We start from the raw sequence: 22,532 nt of genomic DNA on the forward strand, positions 1-22,532 counted from the left end.
ATCCCAGGTGGACCAAGCTTCTGGTACTCTTGGACTTGAAGCCAAACTGTATCATCGGAGCTTGTCTCTTTTTCTCTACCTCTCACCTCTTTGGTGGCTTCTGTCTCAGGTAACTCTCCATGATTCCCTGTGATGGCCGAGGGAGCTTCAAACTAATATGATCCTTAGATCTCAGAGGAAAGAAGAAAGAGCTTCACATAACTCCCGTGAAGGCTCTGACTGACCAGCTCAGGTCATATATTTTCCAAGTACATAACCAGGTGGGTTATGTAGCCAAGTGGGTGAAGTACAGTTTGGCTGGGCCTGAGTGACCCGCCACACCTAGAGCTCAGGTTAGCGGTAAGGACAGCCCCACACAGCCAGACCAAGTGACGAGAGGTCCTCCCCAAAGGAAGGAATGATGGACAGAAAAAATGCATGTGTCTATGGCAAACTAAGGGCTTCCCTTGTGGCTCAGCTGGTAAAGAATCCACCTGCAATGCGGGAGACCTGGGTTTGATCCCTGGGTTGGGAAGATCCCCTGGAGCAGGGAAAGGCTACCCACTCCAGTATTCGGGCCTAGAGAATTCCATGGATTGTATACACCATGAGTTCATGAAGAGTCTGACTCGACTGAGCAACTTACACTTTCATGGCAAACTGCTGCTGCTGCTGCTGTTGCCAAGTCGCTTCAGTTGTGTCTGACTCTGGGCAACCCCATAGACGGCAGCCTATCAGGCTCCCCCATCCCTGGGATTCTCCATGCAAGAATACTGGAGTGCGTTGCCATTTCCTTCTCCAGTGCACGAAAGTGAAAAGTGAAAGTGAAGTTGCTCAGTCGTGTCCGACTCTTAGCGACCCCGTGGACTGCAGCCTACCAGGCTCCTCTGTCCATGGGATTTTCCAGGCAAGAGTACTGGAGTGGGTTGCCATTGCCTTCTCCATCATGGCAAACTAAATTCCTCTTAAACCTAGTATTTATTATTTATAGTATTCTAAGCACTGTGCTAGGATCTTATATTAACTATCTCATTTAATCCTCTATAAATTATTAATTAGGTATTATTATCCTCATTTTCTGGAGAAGGAAATGGCAATCCACTCCAGCACTCTTGCCTGGAAAATCCCATGGATGGAGGAGCCTGATAGGCTACAGTCCATGGGGTGGCAAAGAGTTGGACATGACTGAGTGTTTGGGGTGCAGAAATTAAGGCTTTGAGGCTAAGTAAATGACCCTAAGTCATGTAACTATAAATGGCATAGCTCAGAATTAGAGTCTGTCTCATTCACAGCCAAGGGTCTTTATTGCTTCATGTATTATATTTTCTCTTGTAGGTTCAATAATAGTAAAATTTACACTTTTTTTTTTGGTCTTTGTCACCTTCCCCACTGTCCCTGATAACCCCTAGCTTCTGAATACCCTTTCATGTTAGGATTGTTAAATCACTGAATATCAAAACTGGAAGGGAACTTACAAATGCCTGCCCACATCCCCTCATTGCAGTGTAAGGAGAGAGCATTTGGGGACAGAGAAAAACCAACTTGTTCTCTTGTTGCCCAGACTTGATATGTCATTCTACCTAACAGTACTTAACCTGAATCTTCTAAATAAAAGGATTTCAATAAATATTCTTTTTTTGATAATCAAACTATCTTTTAGCTACAGAATTCTTTAAATCATTAATATTATCTACACTTCAGAAAGAGATAACCTAAAACTTTTTATAAGCAGATCACTTTAAAAAATCATTTCATGGATCACAAAATGAATAACAAAAACCCTAAAAGAGCAAAATGATACTGTGTTTTATGGTGTATCATAGAAAATCATGTCAAAATAAGGACAAATCAATGAAGTCTCTGACCTCTGGTATTATAAAGAGTTCATAGGATGTTCTGAAACCTTGTAGGTGAGGATTTTAATCATCTGTTTTATCCACTTTTTTTTTAACCCCCTTTTATCCACTTCGAATCTTAAAAATCTAAAGAAATATCTGTGGTTTTAGGATGATTCCCAAGAAACTACATAGTCAAAGAATGAAGACAGAGGCTTCTAGTTTGGAACAAGGTCTGTTGGTCAGGAATGTCTTTTATAAGTACAACTTAAGATGCTGCTGTCTGTCTTTCAGATGTTGCTATTGTATGTATCTGTTGGGATGGGACTAGGGGAGGTTAAACCCAATGACACAAGATGTGAGTAACTTGCTTCTTTTCCCCTCTTAAGGACTCACACCTGTGGCAGACTCAGTCGGGTAGCAGAGGGGCCTTTCTCAGCAGCTAAAAAAAAATAAATAACTCTACTATTATTTTCCCAGCTTCCCTGGTGGCTCAGTGGTTAAAAAAAAAAAAATCCACCTGCAGTGCAGAAGACTATGGTTTGATCTCTGGGTCAGGAAGATCCCCTGGAGAAGGAAATGGCCACCCACTCCAGTATTCCATGGAGAGAGGAACCTAGTGGGCTACAAGGCCATGGGGTCACAAAGAATCAGATGTGACTGTGTGACTAAACAACAACGTGATTTCCCCAGCTATCCCGCTGCCTAACTACTTGCAGAATTAAGGCCCTACTGTATGACACAGGGACCTATATTCGATATCTTGTAACAAACCATAATAGAAAAGAATATTAAAATGTAAATGTATAACTGAAACACTGTATAGTAGAAATTAATACAACCTTGTATTGGGTTGGTCAAAAGGTTTATTCAGGCCCACCCCAGACCTACTAAATTAGAATCTGCATGTTAACAAGACTCCAAGGTGATTTGTATTAAAGTTAGGCTCTGCGTTAACATCTTGTGACTCAAAAGTCCTTAGTTTTGAGGGGTGAGGAGGTAGAGTTGTATACCTTGCCTTTCTTAAAAAAGCTCTCTTGATCTTCCAGTCAGTCTCATGCAGAACTGAACACGTTCTCCATTTGGCTCTAATATCTAGTACTGATATCCTCAACTGAATGCTCCCCATTCACTGACAAGTCTTTACAATGCATGGGGGCATGTGTACCCTTTAACTGAATCCAATGTTTACCAAGAGTCAGCTGTGTTTGCTCTCAAACCTGTTGGTACCAGTTGTACTAGTTCACATAATTACACAATTTAAAGAAACTGATGAAATAGGAGTGGAAAAAGATAGTTATTTCTAAGATGAATGCTTTGGAAAGACTCAGTGAAATGAAATGTGCTCTCTGAAAATATGCTCTCAAATTTGGGTGAAACAGCTATAAAAAACTGAGAGGGGATGATAAAAATGCACAAGGAATCCACATTCAGATTGTTTCACATATGTCTAAGTTTTTATTCCACATTAATGAAACTGAAACTGGAAATGGCAAATTATATGTATGGTCTTTGCAACAAAGAGAATGGGAAGCTCCTATAGACCCATGCTCAAAAAATATCTAAAAGGTCCTGGCTCTATGTGAAAAAAATATAAATGCATGCATAATTTTAAATTCAAAATCATATAAAATTTCTGTTAATTTTATAATAGAACATTTATTTTTGAATTTTCCTCTTTAACCAAATTTTAACTAACCAACTGCCTATCCTAATTCTATTGGCTAATATAAATTAAAACATACAGTTGAAGGCTCCTGTATAGCTTTATTTTTTTTAATTTTATTGAAGTATAGTTGATTTACAATAATGTGTTAATTTCTGCTGTACAAAGTGATTCAGTTATACATATATATATATTCATTCTTTTTCATATTCTTTTTCATTATGGTTTATCACAGGATATTGATGATAGTTCCCTGTGCTACGGTAGGACCCTGTTGTTTTTCCATCCTGTGTATAATAGTTTGCATCTGCTAATCCTAAATTCCCAATTCTTTCTTCCACCCCACCCTAGCAATCACAAGTCTGTCCCTCTATGTCTGTGGGCCTGTTTCTGTTTCAATGCAGATATGTTCATTTGCACTGTATTTCAGATTCCACACGAAAGTGATGTCATATCATATTTGTCTTTCTCTGGCTTGGTATGATAATCTCTGTGTCCACCTATACTGCTGCAAATGACATTATTTTATTCTTTTTTTCATGGCTGAGTACTTTATTTTGGGGGCTCCAAAATCACTGCAGATGGTGATTGCAGCCATGAAATTAAAAGACGCTTACTCCTTAGAAGGAAAGTTATGACCAACCTAGATAGCATATTCAAAAGCAGAGACATTACTTTGCCAACAAAGGTCCATCTAGTCAAGGCTATGGGTTTTCCAGTGGTCATGTATGGAGGTGAGAGTTGGACTGTGAAGAAAGCTGAGTGCCAAAGAATTGATGCTTTTGAACTGTGGTGTTGGAGAAGACTCTTGAGAGTCCCTTGGACTGCAAGGAGATCCAACCAGTCCATCCTAAAGGAGTGTTCATTGGAAGGACTGATGCTGAAGCTGAAACTGCAATACTTTGGCCACCTCATGCGAAGAGTTGACTCATTGGAAAAGACCTTGATGGTGGGAGGGATTGTGGGCAGGAGGAGAAGGGGACAACAGAGGATGAGATGGCTGGATGGCATCACTGACTCGATGGACATGAGTTTGGGTAAACTCCGGGAGTTGGTGATGGACAGGGAGGCCTGGTGTGCTGCGATTCATGGGGTCGCAAAGAGTCAGACATGACTGAGCGACTGAACTGAACTGAATATTACATTGTGTATATACTGTATAACTTTATTTTTAAAGAGTTAGGTAGAAGCAAAGAGTTACGTTGCCTTCATGGACTCTTCCTTTTTAAGATTAGGAATTTGAGGTCCAGAAGGTGAAATATCTTGCTTTGGCTTCCCAGGTGGCACTAGTCGTAAAGAATCTGCCTGCCAAATCAGAGACATAAGACACGTGAGTTTGATCCCTAGGTCAGGAAGATTCCCTGGAGTAGGAAATGACAACCCCACTCAAGTATTCTTGCCTGGAGAATCCCATGGACAGAGGAGCCTGGTGGGCTATAGACCATAGGGTTGCAAAGAGTCAAATATGACTGAAGCGATTTGGCATGCATGCATGCATGTGGATCTCAAAGTGTAGTCCCCAGACCAGCTATATCAACATCACTCAGGAGCTTTCTAGCAATCATGATTCTGGGTGGGCCCAAGACCTACCAAACCAAGAGAGTGGGACCCAGGTGTTTGTTTCCAGAAGCTCTCTAGGTGAATCTGATACAGCTTAAGTTTGAGACCCACCGGACTTGAGAAATAGTACCTGGAGAAGAACCTGTTTCTCCATCAGTCTGGCCATTACAGCATCTGGCTGATTTGTCAGGTACTTCCTCTGAGCCTGACAGTTCTTTCCATCAGAAATTTTAGAGTTTACATTGTTTAAACAATGGGCTGCAACAAAAAAAAAACTCTCAGACAGAAGAAAGATTCTTTTCAACATACAAAGAGTAAAAAGAAATGCTAAACTGTACCTAAGGATTGGTAATTTCTAATGACTGAATTGACAGATAAACTTACTGTTAATACAGCTGTGGCTGCTTTTCTTGCTGCTGTTCTCATAGGGTTACAACGTTTTGAGGGCTGACTGAGAGATACCAGGCTAAGTGTTTTACAGACGGTTTCATTTTGTAAAGGAGATTATTATCTTCATTTTTCCAGATGAAAGAATCGAAGCTTAACATGATCAAGTAACTTGCCTGAAGGTGCAGGGAAAACAGGATGTGGAATTAGGATTTGAATCATGGACTGTCAGATTTCAAAACCCATACATTTAAGCACTTGCACATTTGGGGAGGAGTTAGAATTGCATTTTTAAAAATGAAGTTGTGAGCATCTGTTTTTGGGATTTGTGTTTTCTCCCTGACTCTGAAAGTTCACTCAATAACTATAGAGTAGAAACAAGAACTGTTGATATAGAAACTATGTCTACACAGCAGGAATTAAAAATTGTTTCTTTATATCTGTGTATATCACTGTTCTTCATCTTAGCTGCACATTAGAATAATAGCTGAAATCCTCTGAAAGATATTCTGATGCCCTGGCCCTACCCTTATGCAATCAAATTTAAATTTCATGGGGTGGGGTCTGAGTGTGTGGGTTTTTTTTTTTTTTCCAACAGCTTCCTGGGTTATCAGCTCCCAAAGGTATAGCCATGGTTGAGAACCAGTATGATATACAGATTCAGATAATTCAGGCTGAGAAATAAATTTTGATGAGTCTTCCCATGTAGCCTGTTATCAGTCAAGGATGCTAGCCATTCACTGAAAGCTCAAGATGCCCCAGTTAGATTGCATTGCCCTCCAGTATCTGCTGTTTTCTAGGGTTACTATGTTTGAGGAAATGGCAACCCACTCCAGTATTCTTGTCTGGAAACTTCCATGGAAAGAGGAGCCTTCATGGGGTCACAAAGAGTTGGACATGACAGAGCACAGCAACAACAACATGCATATTATTGTCAGGAATCTCAAATAGAAAATTCTATTTAAAAAATCCCCTATTTACCCTTAACTGACCTGGATTAATACAGTTTTTCTAGTCTTAAACTCTGGGAAATAACTAGGACAACATCTTTTTCCTGGTACAGGAAGTAGATGCTTTAGTACAATCCTGGCTCTGACTTTTAAATCATCCTGCTTTTCCTTTTGTTTCAGAGAATCAATATGCTGTTTATTTTATAAGCTTGCCAGTATAAACTCAAAGACAATTGATGAAAATTTAAAACTTTTACCAGCCTTGAAAAGGGAAATATTTGGCCAATTAGTACAGAGTATTTGTGTAAAAGTTTCCTATCTAATTTTTTTTGAGTCCTCCCGCCTCTTAAACCAGAGAGAATTACTGAGGTTTCCTGCTTATGCAATAATATTTCTGAAACAGTTGAATGGGATTTGAATTATTTAAGTTTGCAAGATTCTTCTATTATTCTCTGTTTTTCTTAGGTAGGGTATTTTGGTCCTGCAGTTGACATTTGACAATGTCTGGAAACGTATTTGATTGTCACACCTAGGAGAGAGAGTTTAGCTACTGGCATCTAGTGAGTGGAGGCCAGTGATGTGGCTAAACATCCAACAATTCACAGAACAACCCCCACAGCAAAGAATGATCCGCAGAGTCAGTGAGATCAAGAAACCCTGCTCTAAAGCTACTACTTTCCACCTGCTATGAATTTAGATCTCCCACCCCTGCCCCTGGGGAATTTGGCCTGCTTTGAGCCTTTCTATAAATAGCTCTTATATAATATAAAATGATAACATAGAAATACAACTCTTGTCCCACCAGATTTAATCCAAATACTCTCTGCCTCTTGGGTAGGGCCTGAAGATAATTTCTGACTTGTATTTAAAGCATTTTGATGCCCTGCATATACAGTACAAATAGCAATGGAAGCTTGACAGTTAAGCGGGAGGTTGAGCAGGAGCCAAAAAGAGTATCCCTCACCATGACCTGGAAGAATAGAGATTAAGGAGGCTTGGCCTCTTTATCCTGGATTGCGTGCATAGTATTATGTATTTTTGATTGATTAAGCATAATTTTCATTTTATAAGCGTAACAGTTTGATAGATACTTTTTGATCACTCTATATAATACCTCTCTTAACTGAGATATAATCTTGCATAAAATGAAAGTTAACTAAGATTATCTCTCCAAGCATCATATGTCTCCCTATAACTTGTGCTTGGTTCGCTGGAAATAAAACAAGGATTTGGGAAATAATGTGTATCTGTAGGTGTGTATGGATGTGTGTGTATGACAGCAAGAGATTGGGTAGTTCTTTGTGCCTGATATCTAGGGTGCCCGCCTAAAGGTTTATCTGCTCACCACCACAGCCCCCACACCCCCCCACCAGGAAATGACTTTTATCTATCACTCTTGTTCCAACAGTTACCATACCTGTATTATGTGGTTTTTCTAATCCGCCTGAATTGCTAGGTATCCAGCCCAAGTGGGAACAACCAGAATTCTTTCAGAGTTTTCAAACTCAAGATCAAGAGGGAGTGAGTCTTGAATAAAACTGAAAGGTCTACCCTGGAGCCGCTGCCACTCATGTTTCCTGCCATGAGGAGGATGCTAGTTGGTGGCAGGAGAGGAGAATGAAGCCAGGAGAAGAGGATGGAGAAGCTGAGTGGCCCCCACATCCCTAGCAACCCTTTCTCTCTTCCCAGCTTGTCCTGCTCTTCTTCCTTTGCTTTTTTAGAACACTCACCATATCTTTATGAAGTTTGAGTGAAAAACACCAGTTTGAGTGAAGTTTCTGTGACCTGGGGCCAAGAGAGTCACAACAATATAGTATCCTTACCTGAAAATGAATTCGTCAAGCTCCCCACACACAGACGTCTCCAAATGAAAATGAAACCACAAACCCCGGAGTGTTATCTGTTTGCAGGAGGGGGTTTCTGGTAATTAGATTAGAATTGCAACAAATGGCACACACAGACTGTTGGCTCTGCGTGTGTGCTCTAAGATTGGTGTTTACCCTATTATATTCCAATTTAAGAATGTCATAAAGTTTATCACTGAGCAAATGGAAACTGGCAAGAGCAAATATGGATGGGGAGAGGTGTGTACCTTGATATTCAGATATTGTAGGCTTCAAAGGAAATCACTGTTGTTGGGTTGATAGCAGAGGGGACACAACCATATTCCCCACTTAAACTTGGTGGTGGTTGGGTATTTTTAGCAAATGAGTTGTCAGCAGAAAGGCTTCATTAGACCCGTCAGGATCTCTGCCCATGAAGAACGAATCCCAAACTGTACTGACAGTTTCCTTGAGCCAAAATGATGAAGCACCTCTGACAAGAGCCATATTGTGCTCCCCATGTGAGGAGCAGGAGGAACAAAAGAGACAGTTTGATCTTCATTTGGTCAGGTTAATATTGACACAGCTTAGAGGAATCAGACGTGTGTGCAGTGTACATGTGCAATAATGGCTCTGGGGGCTTGACTGGTGGTGCCCATAAATCAGAAAGCGGTACCCAGAGAGGAAGGAAGATTTCCTGCTTTCTTGAAATATTGTTCAAATGAGATGATTTATTTTTACCAAGGAAAATAAATAAAGCTGTGTTTAAGCTCATGGTTTAAAACAGGCTAATGGTTTTTTTTTTAAAAAAACATCTTTATGTAATTATGGAAATAATTTATTATTATTTGGTAGCCAGTGTGTTTCCGAAGTTCTGACATTTTAAAAATAAAGGATACCTCATGAGTGGATTTCTTTGGAGAAGGAAATGGCAAATGCTCCAATATTCTTGCCTGGAAAATCCATGGACAGAGGATCCTGGTGGGCTACAGTCCGTGGGGTCACAGAGTCAGGCATAACTGAGCACACATGTGTGAGTGGATTTTCCATTATGCATAGGTCCTGGGTTGTCCAGTCCCATATAGAAATCCTTATAAACTTACAAAATATGGTCACCTGGAGAAGGGAATGGCAAACCACTTCAGTATTCTTGCCTTGAGAACTCCATGAACAGTATGAAAAGGCAAAAATAAAGGACACTGAAAGATGAACTCCCCAGGTCAATAGGTACCCAATATGCTGCTGGAGATCAGTGGAGAAAAAACTCCAGAAAGAATGAAGAGACGGAGCCAAAGCAAAAACAACACCCAGTTGTGGGTGTGACTGGTGATAGAAGCAAGGTCTGATGCTGTAAAGAGCAATATTGCTTAGGAACCTGGAATGTTAGATCCATAAATCAAGGCAAGTTGTAAGTGGTCAAGCAAGGATGGCAAGAGTGAACATCGACATTTTAGGAATCAGCAAACTAAAATGGACTGGAATGGGTGAATTTAACTCAGATGTCCATTATATCTACTACTGTGGGCAAGAATCCCTTAGACAATATGGAGTAACTATCATAGACAACAAAAGAGTCCAAAATGCAGTACTTGGATGCAATCTCAAAAACGACAGAATGATCTCTGTTCATTTCCAAGGCAAGCCGTTCAATATCATGGTAATCCAAGTCTATGCCCCGGCCAGTAACTGAAGAAGCTGAAGTTGAACGGTTCTATGAAGACCTATAAGACCTTCTAGAACTAACACCCAAAAAAGATGTTCTTTTCAATATAGGGGACTGGAATGCAAAAGTAGGAAGTCAAGAAACACCTGGAGTAACAGGCAAATTTGGCCTTGGAGTAAAGAATGAAGCAGGGCAAAGGCTAATAGAGTTTTGTCAAGAGAGCGCACTGGTCATAGCAAACACTGTCTTCTAAAAACACAAGAGAAGCCTCTACACATGGACATCACCAGATGGTCAACACCGAAGTCAGACTGATTATATTCTTTGCAGCCAAAGATGGAGAAGCTCTATACAGTCAGCAAACACAAGACCGGGTACTGACTGTGGTTCAGATCATGAACTCCTTATTGCCAAATTCAGTCTTAAATTGAAGAAAGTAGGGAAACTAGTAGACCATTCAGGTATGACCTAAATCAAATCCCTTATGATTATGCAGTGGAAGTGAGAACTAGATTTAAGGGACTAGATCTGATAGAGTACCTGATGAACTATGGAATGAGGTTCCTGACATTGTACAAGGGACAGGGATCAAGACCACCCCAAGAAAAAGAAATGCAAAAAAGCAAAATGGCTCTCTGAGGAGGCCTTACAAATAGCTGTGAAAAGAAGAGAAGTGAAAAGCAAAGGAGGAAAGGAAAGATATACCCATTTGAATGCAGAGTTCCAAAGAATAGCAAGAAGAGATAAGAAAGCCTTCCTCAGTGATCAGTGCAAAGAAATAGAGGAAAACAATAGAATGGGAAAGACTAGAGATCTCATCAAGATAATTAGAGATACCAAGGAAATATTTCATGCAAAGATGGGCTCAATAAAGGACAGGAATGGTATAGACCTAACAGAAGCAGAAGATATTAAGAAGAGATGGCAAGAATACACAGAAGAACTATACAAAAAAGTTCTTCACAACCCAGATAATCACGATGGTGAGATCACTCACTTAGGGCCAGACATCCTGGAATGTGAAGTCAAGTGGGCCTTAGAAAGCATCACTATGAATAAAGCTAGCAGAGGTGATGGAATTCCAGTGGAGCTATTTCAAACCCTGAAAGATGATGCTGTGAAAGTGCTTCACTCAATATGCCAGCAAGTTTGGAAAACTCAGCAGTGACCACAGGACTGGAAAAGTTCAGTTTTCATTCCAGTCCCAAAGGAAGGCAATGCCAAAGAATGCTCAAACTACCGCACAATTGTACTCATCTCACATGCTAGCAAAGTAATGCTTAAAATTCTCCAAGCCAGGCTTCAGCAGTACATGAACTGTGAACTTCCTGATGTTCAAGCTGGTTTTAGAAAAGGCAGAGGAACCAGAGATCAAATTGCCAACATCTGGTGGATCATGGAAAAAGCAAGAGAGTTCCAGAGAAACATCTGTTTCTGCTTTATTGACTATGCCAAAACCTTTGACTGTGTGGATCACAATAAACTGTGGAAAATTCTGAAAGAGACAGGAATACCAGACCACCTGACCTGCCTCTTGAGAAACCTATATACAGGTCAGGAAGCAGCAATTAGAACTGGACATGAAACAACAGATTGGTTCCAAATAGGAAAAGGAGTACATAAAGTTTGTATATTGTGACCCTGCTTATTTAACTTTTGTGCAGAGTACATCATGAGAAACGCTGGGCTGGATGAAGCACAAGCTGGAATCAAGATGCCAGGAGAAATATGAATAACCTCAGATATGCAGATGACATCACCCTTATGGCAGAAAGTGAAGCACTAAAAAGCCTTTTGATGAAAATGAAAGAGGAGAGTGAAAAAGTTGGCTTAAAGCTCACCATTTAGAAAACGAAGATGGTAGCATCTGGTCCTATCATTTCATGGCAAATAGATGAGGAAACAGTGGCAGACTATTTTTTGTGTGTGTGCTCCAAAATCACTGCAGATGGTGATTGCAGCCATGAAATTAAAAGATGCTTACTCCTTGGAAGGAAAGTTATGACCAACCTAGACACCATATTAAAAAGCAGACATTACTTTGCCAGCAAAGGTCCATCTAGTCAAGGCTGTTTTTCTAGTAGTCTTGTATGGATGTGAGAGTTGGACTATAAATAAAGCTGAGCACCAAAGAATTGATGCTTTTGAAGTGTGGTGGTGAAGAAGACTCTTGAGAGTCCCTTGGACCTCAAGGAGATCCAACCAGTCCATCCTAAAGGAGATCAGTCTTGAGTGTTCACTGGAAGGACTGATGCTGAAGCTGAAACTGCAATACTTTGGCCACCTGATGTAAAGAGCTGACTCATTTGAAAAGACCCTGATGCTGGCAAAGATTGAAGGTTGGGAGGTGAGGGGGATGACAGAGGATGAGAAGGGGACGACAGAGGATGAGACGGTTGGATGGCATCACCAACTCAATGAACATGAGTTTGGGTAAACTCAAAGAGTTGGTGTTGGACAGGGATGCCTGGTGTGCTGCAGTCCATGGGGTCACAAAGAATCAGTCACAACTGAGTGACTGAACTGAACTGACTTAACTGAAGTGGATCCACAGTCTAGCTCTTTTCTTACTGAGCACTTGAATCCATACTGCATTGAAAAGTTTTGATGATTATGGGTATGTCCTTAAAGAAAAAGTAAATTACGCTGAGCTGGTAAATAAGGTGATGACATATTCATCTTTAATTTGTTGTGAACCTTCCCACATCCAAGTATTCTATTAACTAGTTGTGAGAGACTGTCTAGGACCATCCGTTTATGAAGTATAGCATATAAGTATCTTTTTCTAGGGCAACTCTGTTGGACTAACATTGGTTCTCTCATGATGGAGATGGTGAGCATGAGGCAGGATGCCAACTTGCTTAGTTTCAGGTTGTTCCTGGGTTTTAAAATCCTGTTCTAATTCTTTGAAGCATATTGTATACTTCCCTGATGGGATGGATGGTTCTGTAAATGAAGGGATATGTAAACTTGCCACTATAGCTCAACACCATCAATAGTCACTGTGAACCCTTAAAAAGAGTGTGGCGATTTGTTTGTGCCTTAAAGGAGGAATCAGAACTACAATGTGCAACTTTGTGGGGACCGCATAGGTTCATTAATTGACCTGCAGCTAAACTGTGCTATATTTGTGCGTCTGTTCATTGCTTCCAGCGTTTCAAGACATCTGGACACTACTACCAACACTTTGCTGTGCGTTAACCTCTGCATGTGAAACCTGACAGTTCCTGAACTTTGTAAATACGTGAATTTTTAAATTTAGGTAGATGCAGTTTTTGTGTTTACTGCTCTGCTCAACTTTATTTGATAAACTTGCATTTTGAGGATTGTATTGGCATTTTTAACTTTAAAAAAAAATCAAGGTTGTGGCTTGCTTGTGTATGGTGACAGGGGAGACTTGTTAATAATAATAAACAGAAGTAAATGGAGTAGCAAAACTTTTATGAGATTAAAAGTGGCATTAGTATTATCTTTGAAGAATTTTCTCACTTGGGCAAAACAAAGCTTAGAACCTGGGCTCTGCAGTCAGATGCACCTGGGATCGAATCCCGTTTTCACATGTGTGAGCTGTGTGAGACATCAGTTACTTGTTTGCAGCCTCTGTTTTCTCAGTGCAAAACAGAAATGCTACCCACATCATCTGGGCACTTTAAAGTTTAAATGAGATGATGCAAAGCACTTAACACAGTGTTTAATGCAGAAATGGTCTGATTAAATTGTTTTAGGCAATATACCTTTGGTTTAAATGAAAATTGTATTCATATGTACATTTATATGTTCATTTATATATTGCAGTTAATTTTTACAAAATCTTTTTACAAAAGGGCTCTTTTTTAATGACAGTATGTGCTATTTGGCTTTATTTTCCAAAATATGATGCATAATATAGTTTAAATAGAGCCAGTGAAGTTTTTACTACTAAAATGAATTGGCTAGCTTATGGGAATAAGAACAATAGAGTTTTTTTTTTTTAATGACATGTGGTAAAAACATGGTGAATATCTTTGCCTACCAATTAAAGTATGTACGAAAAACAGAATAAATAAAATCTCTTTAATTTATGCATTTTGTGCTCTCATAAATCATTTTCCTGTCAAAATTATCAGACGTTATTATTGCTGAATATTTTAAACATCATAATGAAATATTGGTAGCATAAATCATGAAGCTTTCAGTAAGACCGTTTGTGTACATACCTCAGCATTTTTCATATATCTTGATTTTAAAAAAAATAGTCCTCAATCTAAAAGTAAATCCACACAGAGTGTAAATGTCAAACCATACTCTTAAATTTCAGTAACTCAGCAATCCATGCTAACCATTGTGCTTACAAGGTAGTTATGGATTGCCATACTATGTTTCTAAGACTCACTCTTCTCAAAGATGAAGCTGTGTGAGCTTGTATTTTAGTCTTGGTAATGATTTCTATATAAGCTTCCTATCTACAGATTTTATCTACTCACTTTTCCTATTTCCTGCAAGAAGAAAAAAAAATTCAGACATGATAAATCTATAACTTGTTCTTGACATTAGAAAATAATTTATTTTTATTTTATTAAATAAAAGCATTACTTAATAAATTTCATCTGTGATTTGCAAGAGAGACAACTGTTTTGGATTAAGTGTGTAGTCTAGAGTATTAGATCTAAATGGAAGGTACTAGCATGAGGAGTGGAGAAGGCAATGGCACCCCACTCCAGTACTCTTGCCTGGAAAATCCCACGGATGGAGGAGCCTGGAAGGCTGCAGTCCATGGGGTTGTGAAGAGTCAGACACGACTGAGTGACTTCCCTTTCGCTTTTCACTTTCCTGCACTGGAGAAGGAAATGGCAACCCACCCCAGTATGCTTGCCTGGAGAATCCCAGGGACAGGGGAGTCTGGTGGGCCACCGTCTATGGGGTTGCACAGAGTCGGACATGACTGATGTGACTTAGCAGCAGCAGAAGCATGAGGAGAAAACTCCATTGAAGGTGATACCAACCAGGGCTCTTGGCCTTCCTTAAACAATAGAAATTGGTAAGAGGCAAGAAATTCAGGCAAGGTTTTATTGCGGCCCCTGCTGCAGCAGTGGGGGACAAAAACAAGTAGCAGTTTCCCTTGCTTACTGCCCTGCCTGGGGTGTGACGAGCTGGTTCCTTACAGGAGTGAATGAGGGTTGTGTCTAGGGATCTGGCCAAAGGGGTGGCTTAGGTGGTTGGCCCATGCCTTTGGTGGTGAGTGCAGGGGGCATGCACAGTACCTGATTTTGCTCCCAGCACCTTGTTTTTCTCCCTGCTCTTCAGAAGTGACAGTTGAATTTTGTGGTCTTTTTGTGTTGTCTTGTCCATAATTTGCCCCAACTGCCCATGCGTGTATTTATTTTTAGTCCCTTATCATTTCTTTGCGTTTTCTTGCTTAAGGAGACGTTTGTCCAGGTGCAAGCACTGCAGCAATTGGTCCAGGTCCCAGCCTGTCACAAAGGTAGTATGGCACTTGGAATCACGCAGAAGACTCTATCCATGGTGATTTGGCTGAAGGAAAAAATCACTATACATTTTTTTGTTTTATTTGTGTAGTGGGAAACTGAAGCTCATTCATTGATTTTAACCTAGAATTAAGGATAAATGATTCATTAATAAGAAACACTGCCTGATCCAGAGTTTTTATGTTATTTTACTTTTTAAATGACTTTGCTTCAGGTGTAACTTCCTCTGTAATCTCACGTCTAGGAATTTTACACATGATTCACTTCAGTGACTTGTGTGTGATTATGATTGCAAAGTTCACAGTATTAGAAAGAATGTAAGGCAAGAAATTGTAATATGAATAATCAGTTGCTGTACCAAGAATTTGTGAATTACTTTCTATGAATCTAATTATTCCCATGAATCCTAAGAATGACCTTTAGATAGTTAGAATTAGGAAAGAGATTTAATGTTTATTGTCCATTATATGCCAGGCATTGGGCCTGCTTTTTGATACATATAAGTTCTTAGTAATCTCAACAGTCTTATGAGATGAGGGCTTACGGATGAGGACTTTAAAGAAATTAAGTAAACTCACTTAACACACTCAGCTAGTGAATGGCAAAGCCAGTCAGTCTCCAAAGACTTTACCAGGAGCTTTGGAGAAAGTACCCTAAGTTAATAGAGAGACACAGTCAGATTTTACGTTTAGCGATTTGACTAAATTATGTCCACTTTAATATCAGAATTCTTAATACCCATTGTATTTTAATTTCAATATATATTATTTGCATACATATAGAAGTGACATTCTAATTTTATATGATTATAGAAATTATTTTCTACTTTACACTATGTCTGCTATTTTCTTGTTATTAAGTATTCTGATAGTGTGATTTTTAATACCAACATAACATTCTTTTATGTTACTATTCCATAATTTATCGAACTATTTCTCTATTGTAGGACATTTAGATTGTTTCAAAGTTTTAGTTATTATAGTAATAATCTAGTGAATAGCTTTGTCCATAAAACTTTCATGTACATATATGATTATTTCTTTAGAATATATTTCTAACAATGTATGAGAATGCCCATTCAGCCATATTTACCAATTATAGGAAAAGAGAACATAAAACATTTTCAAAGGATTTCTTTGATTATTAATGATTTCAGGTATTTCGGTTGTGAATTGTTTTTTATGTTCACCAGCTGTTTTTTTCTCTATTGCTATGTCTACTTTTTTTGCATTGGTTTATAAGAACTCAGTTTCAAGGACATTAAACCTTTCTCTTCCCTGTTTAAAAAAAAAAAAAAAGAAAAAAATAGGAAATAATTGTACTGAGAAACTCTTGAGTGAGTTTTAAGCTCACGAGTATCATGGTCTTGACTACATTTTTCAAAGCTCTGCCTTGGTCCTGTGTGAAGACCTAGTCATAGGGAAAGCCGATGAGCCACTTCAGGGAGACCAGTTGGGAGACTGTCACCCAAGTTCAGGGGCGAGGTGCTGGTGACTGTGGCCATGTCAGTAACAGAGATGGAAAGAAGTCAGAGAAGTGTTCGGACTTGAGATATGTTTTAGAGGGAACGTTAATAAGAGTTGTGGATGGATTATGTGAAGAATGAAGGGGAAAAGAGGATAAAGAATAATTCCTAGATGTTTGATCTGAGGAACTGGGCGAATGGTGGTACCATTGCATGCTGTGGAGGAAATTGGGGTGAAGGTAGGTTGTATTTTATTTGAGACACTTATGAGATATTGATGTGATGCAATCACATGGGTAAATCAGGTTAGCATTCAGGTGGATGTGATTTGGTTGTCACTGGCAGATAGATGATTTGAAAGCCGTGTGACTGGATGAAATCACTAAGGAGAGTGTGTGAACAGAAAGAGGTCAGGGACATTTAAACACTGACTAGGGGAGAAGCAGCAGCAAAGATGGCGGAGGATTAGCCAATGAGTTGAGAGAAAGTGTAATGACAGGGAAGTGAAGGAATTAAGTGTTTCAAGAAACAGGGGAAATCAACCTCATGAAATTATTGGGAGAAGTCAATTAAAGTAAGAAGAGGAACTAGATTTTTGGATTTGGTGACCTGGAAATGATTGCTACTTTTGAGAAGAGCAGTTTCAGTGGAATGATTGGAGGGGCAGAAGTCTGACAGGAGGGATTCAGAAGACAGTAGAATATGTACATATGAGTGTTGAAAGGAGAGTGGTTTTTCCCTCAAAGAATGTGCACATTTAAGGACTCAGTTGTTTATAAGACATTATTTAGATCACTTATTTCATGTGATGCACTAAAGCTAATAGGTATATAGAATAAAAACTGAATTTTTCAGAGTAATGGATTAAGAACTAAAATGGGATTTTGTGAGAGAATGGAATTTTCCATTGCATTTGTCCAAGTACTTTCAAGCACAAAAGTAGTACGTCTGTTGGACACTATCACTATCTTGGTTTTCATATTAGTTAGACTATAGTCATTTCTGTTTGCCTGCCCTTTGATCTATCATCAACCTCTTCTGAGGGCCCTTGACATCTACACCTTGGCTTTTGGCCAAGAAATAGCAAGACCTTTCGCTCCCTACATTTTCAGGCTTTCTACTAATTTCAAAACCAGGAATTGCTCAAGCAAAATAACTCATGACCTCTAAAAATGTTAATGATCTAATCTCTGGATCCATGAGTGACAAAAGACTGTGACTGGGACCACTTGCCTTTCTTCCTAACTGATATGTTGAAATAGTCTGGGCTTTCACCAGTCAATTTTCAGGTTTAACAATTAGTAATATAACCTCCTAAATTTCATGCAACAATCTCAGGCTGGGGTCATATTTCAAATATGGAGGGTTGGATGATGGGTGTAGAGGTGGTAAATGAAGGTTGTATTCTTTTATTTTCTAAACCTTTGGCAAATTGGGATATATATATGCATATAATTTTAACTTAAGGTGGGAAAACATTTTGGAGATATTTGAGCAGATTAACAAATAGTATTTGTATACGTGTAACTAAAATAGTAATTTATCAGGTAGAAGGCAGATGGGGGGAATAAAATGCCAACCTGTATCTACAGTTGGGTTATGTTCATGATGAAGTGGTATTTATTCAGGGCCAGCCTAGCTTGTCAGCAACATAAGAGGTGTCGCAGCACATGACTCCCTGTGTAGCTAGAAGACAATAATAAATTATCTCCTATGCAAACAGCACCAGCATAAAAGCGGAACAAACAAACCCTGCCTCCCAGATTCCTGAAGAATCTTACTCTTTTGCTTGTTTGATTCTGTTTTAAACATGAAATTCCTGGCATTATCCTAAAGCCAGTGAGGTCGAATCTAGCTTGGGCAATTTTATTAGGGTAGATAGGACATAGTAGTTGATAATCTCTGTTTTGGGGTTACTGTAAAAGATAAGTATTTTGTTTCTCGGATTCACATAAATCTTTGTTTTATCAATACTCTGTGTGATCCTGTGGAATTCAGGGCCACCCAGAGGAAAACTGGGGAATTATTATACAAAGGAGCTTGATTCTAAGAATCACTTGAGGTACCTAATGAAATTACAGATTCTTGGACCCAATCCTGGGCTGCTAAAAGAGAACCTCTGACAAAGTGGCCCGAAAGTACACATTCCAAGGTGATGTTAATTATGAGGCTGGAATGAGCAGCAGGGAGCTGAGGGCCTGGGTCAGTAAGAGGCCCATATAGCACTGAGAGAGTATAAAGGGTTGGTTCACAGGAAAATATATAAATTAAAAATGGCTCCCCAGAGCAGTGCTTTTCAGATTTCCATGTGCGTTTGAATCGCCTAGGATTTGTGGGGAATGCACATTCTGCTTCAGTAGGTCTGGACTGTGACCTGAGACCCTGCTTTTCCAACAAGATGCCTGCTGGATTAGAGTTTAGCAAGATCTTGGGGCCATCATTTTAATACAAAGTCCAGAGAGACTGGAGCTCAGCCAACATTTTTGAATAGCACATATTCCACAAGTAGGGCTTTGAATAATGCTGATTCTCTTGAGTGCTAATCTTGCACTCAGGTACCAGTAAAAACTTTCTCTTGTCTGAGGGACCCAGCTAGAAGTGTCATGGTAATTACTATCATGTGTCAAAATCTTTTTAGAAGTGGTGTGTCTTCTTTCAATATAAATAAATACGTTCGGGGGAATGAGTTTATGCACATCATGAAAAAAATATTTTGAAAGAAAAATTCTAAGTCCGTTTATGCCAAAGCCTTCAGTCATTGGAGATAAGATGTACATGGTTGTTGTCCACTGTTGTTTTCCTTTGGGACCTCATCTTTTTTTACAATTTATAATAGCAAGAAGCTCAGCATTGAGATTCTTGATAGTTAACACCAATAATGATCTGAAATAATTTTATCTATTGAATGCACATTATGTATAAGGTCCAATGAAGAAAAAAAATCTCATTCTAAAAATCTACTTTTGTGAGTGAATTAACTTTTGAAGTACTTATTTAAAGATTCTTATTATGACACTTGGACAGTAAATTAAAGGCATGAAAGCTGACTGTGTGCATACTTCCAAAAGCTATTGTATTTGAGCATCATACATTTGATTACCAGGTCAATACAATAGATCCTTTGTATTCAGCAATATATCCTGAGATCTTTGTGAATTCCCACGTGCACTTCCTTGTAGCCTCATGAGATGCCTCACGAGAGCAGTGGCCACCGGAGTAGACAGCAAGGCTCCCAGAGGCTGGGAAGCCACTGACGGGTTGGGTCCACCCAGCGGCCAGGTTTCTCATATTCTCTCTCGGTGACCTTGTCAACCTTGACATTTAGCTCAGCAGAAATACAGAGTACATGTATTACTGGATATTTCAAGTGGCTGGTGAATAGTCTAAGCTACAAATATCGAATCCACAAGTGTTAAAGAGCTACCATTTACGAACATTCATCTGGACATGAACAAAGTCTGCACCTATATATGTGCAGTGTCTAGCTCTTCATAATGGTTATTTGAGGTGTGTGGTATTTCCACTTCCTTTGGGTTGTTTTTCTGTACTGCTTTAATGTTTTACCAGTAGCATGCATAATTCTGATGACTTTGTAATCAGGAAAAAATTAACAGAATTCTTTATATCTCTTGAATGCACATTAAGGTGATTTTCATTGAGTAGAGCTATGGATTATCAGGTGATGATTATATGATTGTCATTTACAGGTGTTATTAATATTATATATATATACTATGATAAAGGATTATATAGCATAGGTTGATTTTCTGTGTCTCTCCAATCATTCAACAAACTTTTCTTGAGCAACTAGTATATGCCAGGCATTATGCTAGGGGTTAACATATGGTCTTCAGTGTATTTTTTTAAGAAAGAGAGATAACTACACAGACAAAAAGTGAGTCTCGCTGTAGTTAATAAAATTCGACAAGGCCAGGACATTCCCACAGATGATGTGAGCCACAGGTCTGGGTACAGTCTGTGATGACGGGTCCCTTTTCCACAGTTATTAATTTCTCTTTAGATATCACATGGAAAGAGCAAGCAGATCTGACATCACATCCCTGACACAAATCTCCTAGACTTCTACTTTGGAATAAAAAGCATTTGGTAAACTCAGCTGAGTATATCCTCAGGAACTCTGCTTGGAGTTAATAATCATTAGAAAACATTTACAGAAAAAAACAATAATTTCCTCCTGCTTTTCTAGTGGGTTGTAATAATATTCTACAGACATTCCTATGTCATGTGAACGATAAAAGGAAAAGTACGTTTTACAAAGTCAAACGTTTTAGGGAAAAGATGGTAAGCTGTTTGTTCCTCTCCAAACTGTTCTTAATGGTAACAGCAAAGATGCCTTCCTTTCTTGGTTTAGGAAAACAAAACAAAACAAGGAATGTATATCTCAAGCCATAGTATGAAAAATTTGAAAACCTTCTCAAAGAAAAGTATTTATTTCATTTGTATCTAATAGTAAGTATCATTGGCAATACATCTTAAGACTGGAGAAATTGTGGCATGATTCACCAGAGCTTGACGTTAATATCAAATTGCCTGTTGTTTCAGAACTGTACATTTCACAGCAGTATCACCAGTGATTTGAAAGCGTTCGCAGACAAGTTTGGCTTTGATGTCCTCATCCTCCTGGCCAGTTACCTGTCGGAGGAGCAGCAGCCCAGACAACAGATCGCTGTGTACTCTGAGAACCTAGAGCTGTGCAGTCAGGTAAGAACTTCCTTGACCCAACGATCTCCCCGAATCCCCATCTGCTGGCTCTCAGAACATGGGGTAGAAGATGGCAATGGCCTGGTGGCTTAGAGAAATTGGTCCAAGAGGTAAGGTCCTAGAATTTGAGTTTTAAGAAATGTTGGAGGCTGGGTTTCCCTGGTGGCTCAGTGGTAAAGAATCTACCTGCCAAAGCAGGAGACGCTGGTTCAATTCCTGATCTGGGAAGATCCCACATGCAGGGGAGCAACGAAGCCTGTGTGCTACAACCATTGAGCCTGGAAGCTCCAACTGCTGAGCCCACATGTGACAGCTGCTGAAGCCCATGTGCTCTAGAGCCTGTGCTGCACAACAGGAGAAGCCACCACAGTGAGACGCCCGTGCACCACAACTAGAGAGTAACCCCTGCTTGGTGCAGCTGGAGGGAAGCCCAGCGAAGACCCAGCACAGCCAAAAATAAATAAATTAATAAACTAATTGATGGTAGCTTAAATGTTACTTTAAAAGAAGAAAGGTTGGGGGTATTTTGCACAGTTGGCTAGTTATTTCTCAAATTTTTAGTTTTGATGCTATAAATTAATTAACTGATTAGTTTTAAGTGCTTTAATTCAGTTTTTAAGTTTTTAGCTGTTATGCTCCGTTACTAACCGGAATTGGCAGTGAGGCAAATGTTGGCTTTTTTCATTTTTCAGTTGAGATATAATTGACAGATAGCCTTAAATTACTTTCAAGTGGACAACATAATGATTCAGTGCTTGTACATGTTGCAAATGATCACCACATTGAGTCTAGTTGGTTTAGTCACTAAGTTGTGTCCAACTCTTGCGACCCCATGGACTGTAGCCTGCCAGGCTACATGAGATTTTCCAGGCAAGAATACTGGAGTGGGTTGCCATTTCCTTCTCCAGGGGATCTTCCCAACGGAGGAATCGAACCCAGGTCTCCCACACTGCAGGCAGGTAGATTCTTTACTGACTGAGCTATGAGGGAAGTCTAGTTAACACCCATCATATATAT

At 39.4% G+C, this 22,532-nt stretch overlaps 1 protein-coding gene across 3 annotated transcripts in view; it reads left to right on the plus strand.

Moving 5' to 3' along the window:
• PRUNE2 (prune homolog 2 with BCH domain) overlaps positions 1-22,532 on the plus strand; it is a 291,389-nt gene that overhangs the window by 173,032 nt on the left and 95,825 nt on the right. For all 3 annotated transcript variants that reach the window (XM_069576309.1, XM_069576310.1, XM_069576307.1), the window contains exon 7: positions 21,357-21,515. In XM_069576309.1, the coding sequence (XP_069432410.1) occupies positions 21,357-21,515 (159 nt within the window). The remainder of the gene's footprint in view (positions 1-21,356; positions 21,516-22,532) is intronic.

Source organism: Ovis canadensis, chromosome 2 (genome assembly GCF_042477335.2).
Source record: "Ovis canadensis isolate MfBH-ARS-UI-01 breed Bighorn chromosome 2, ARS-UI_OviCan_v2, whole genome shotgun sequence".
Taxonomy (NCBI): domain Eukaryota; kingdom Metazoa; phylum Chordata; class Mammalia; order Artiodactyla; family Bovidae; genus Ovis; species Ovis canadensis.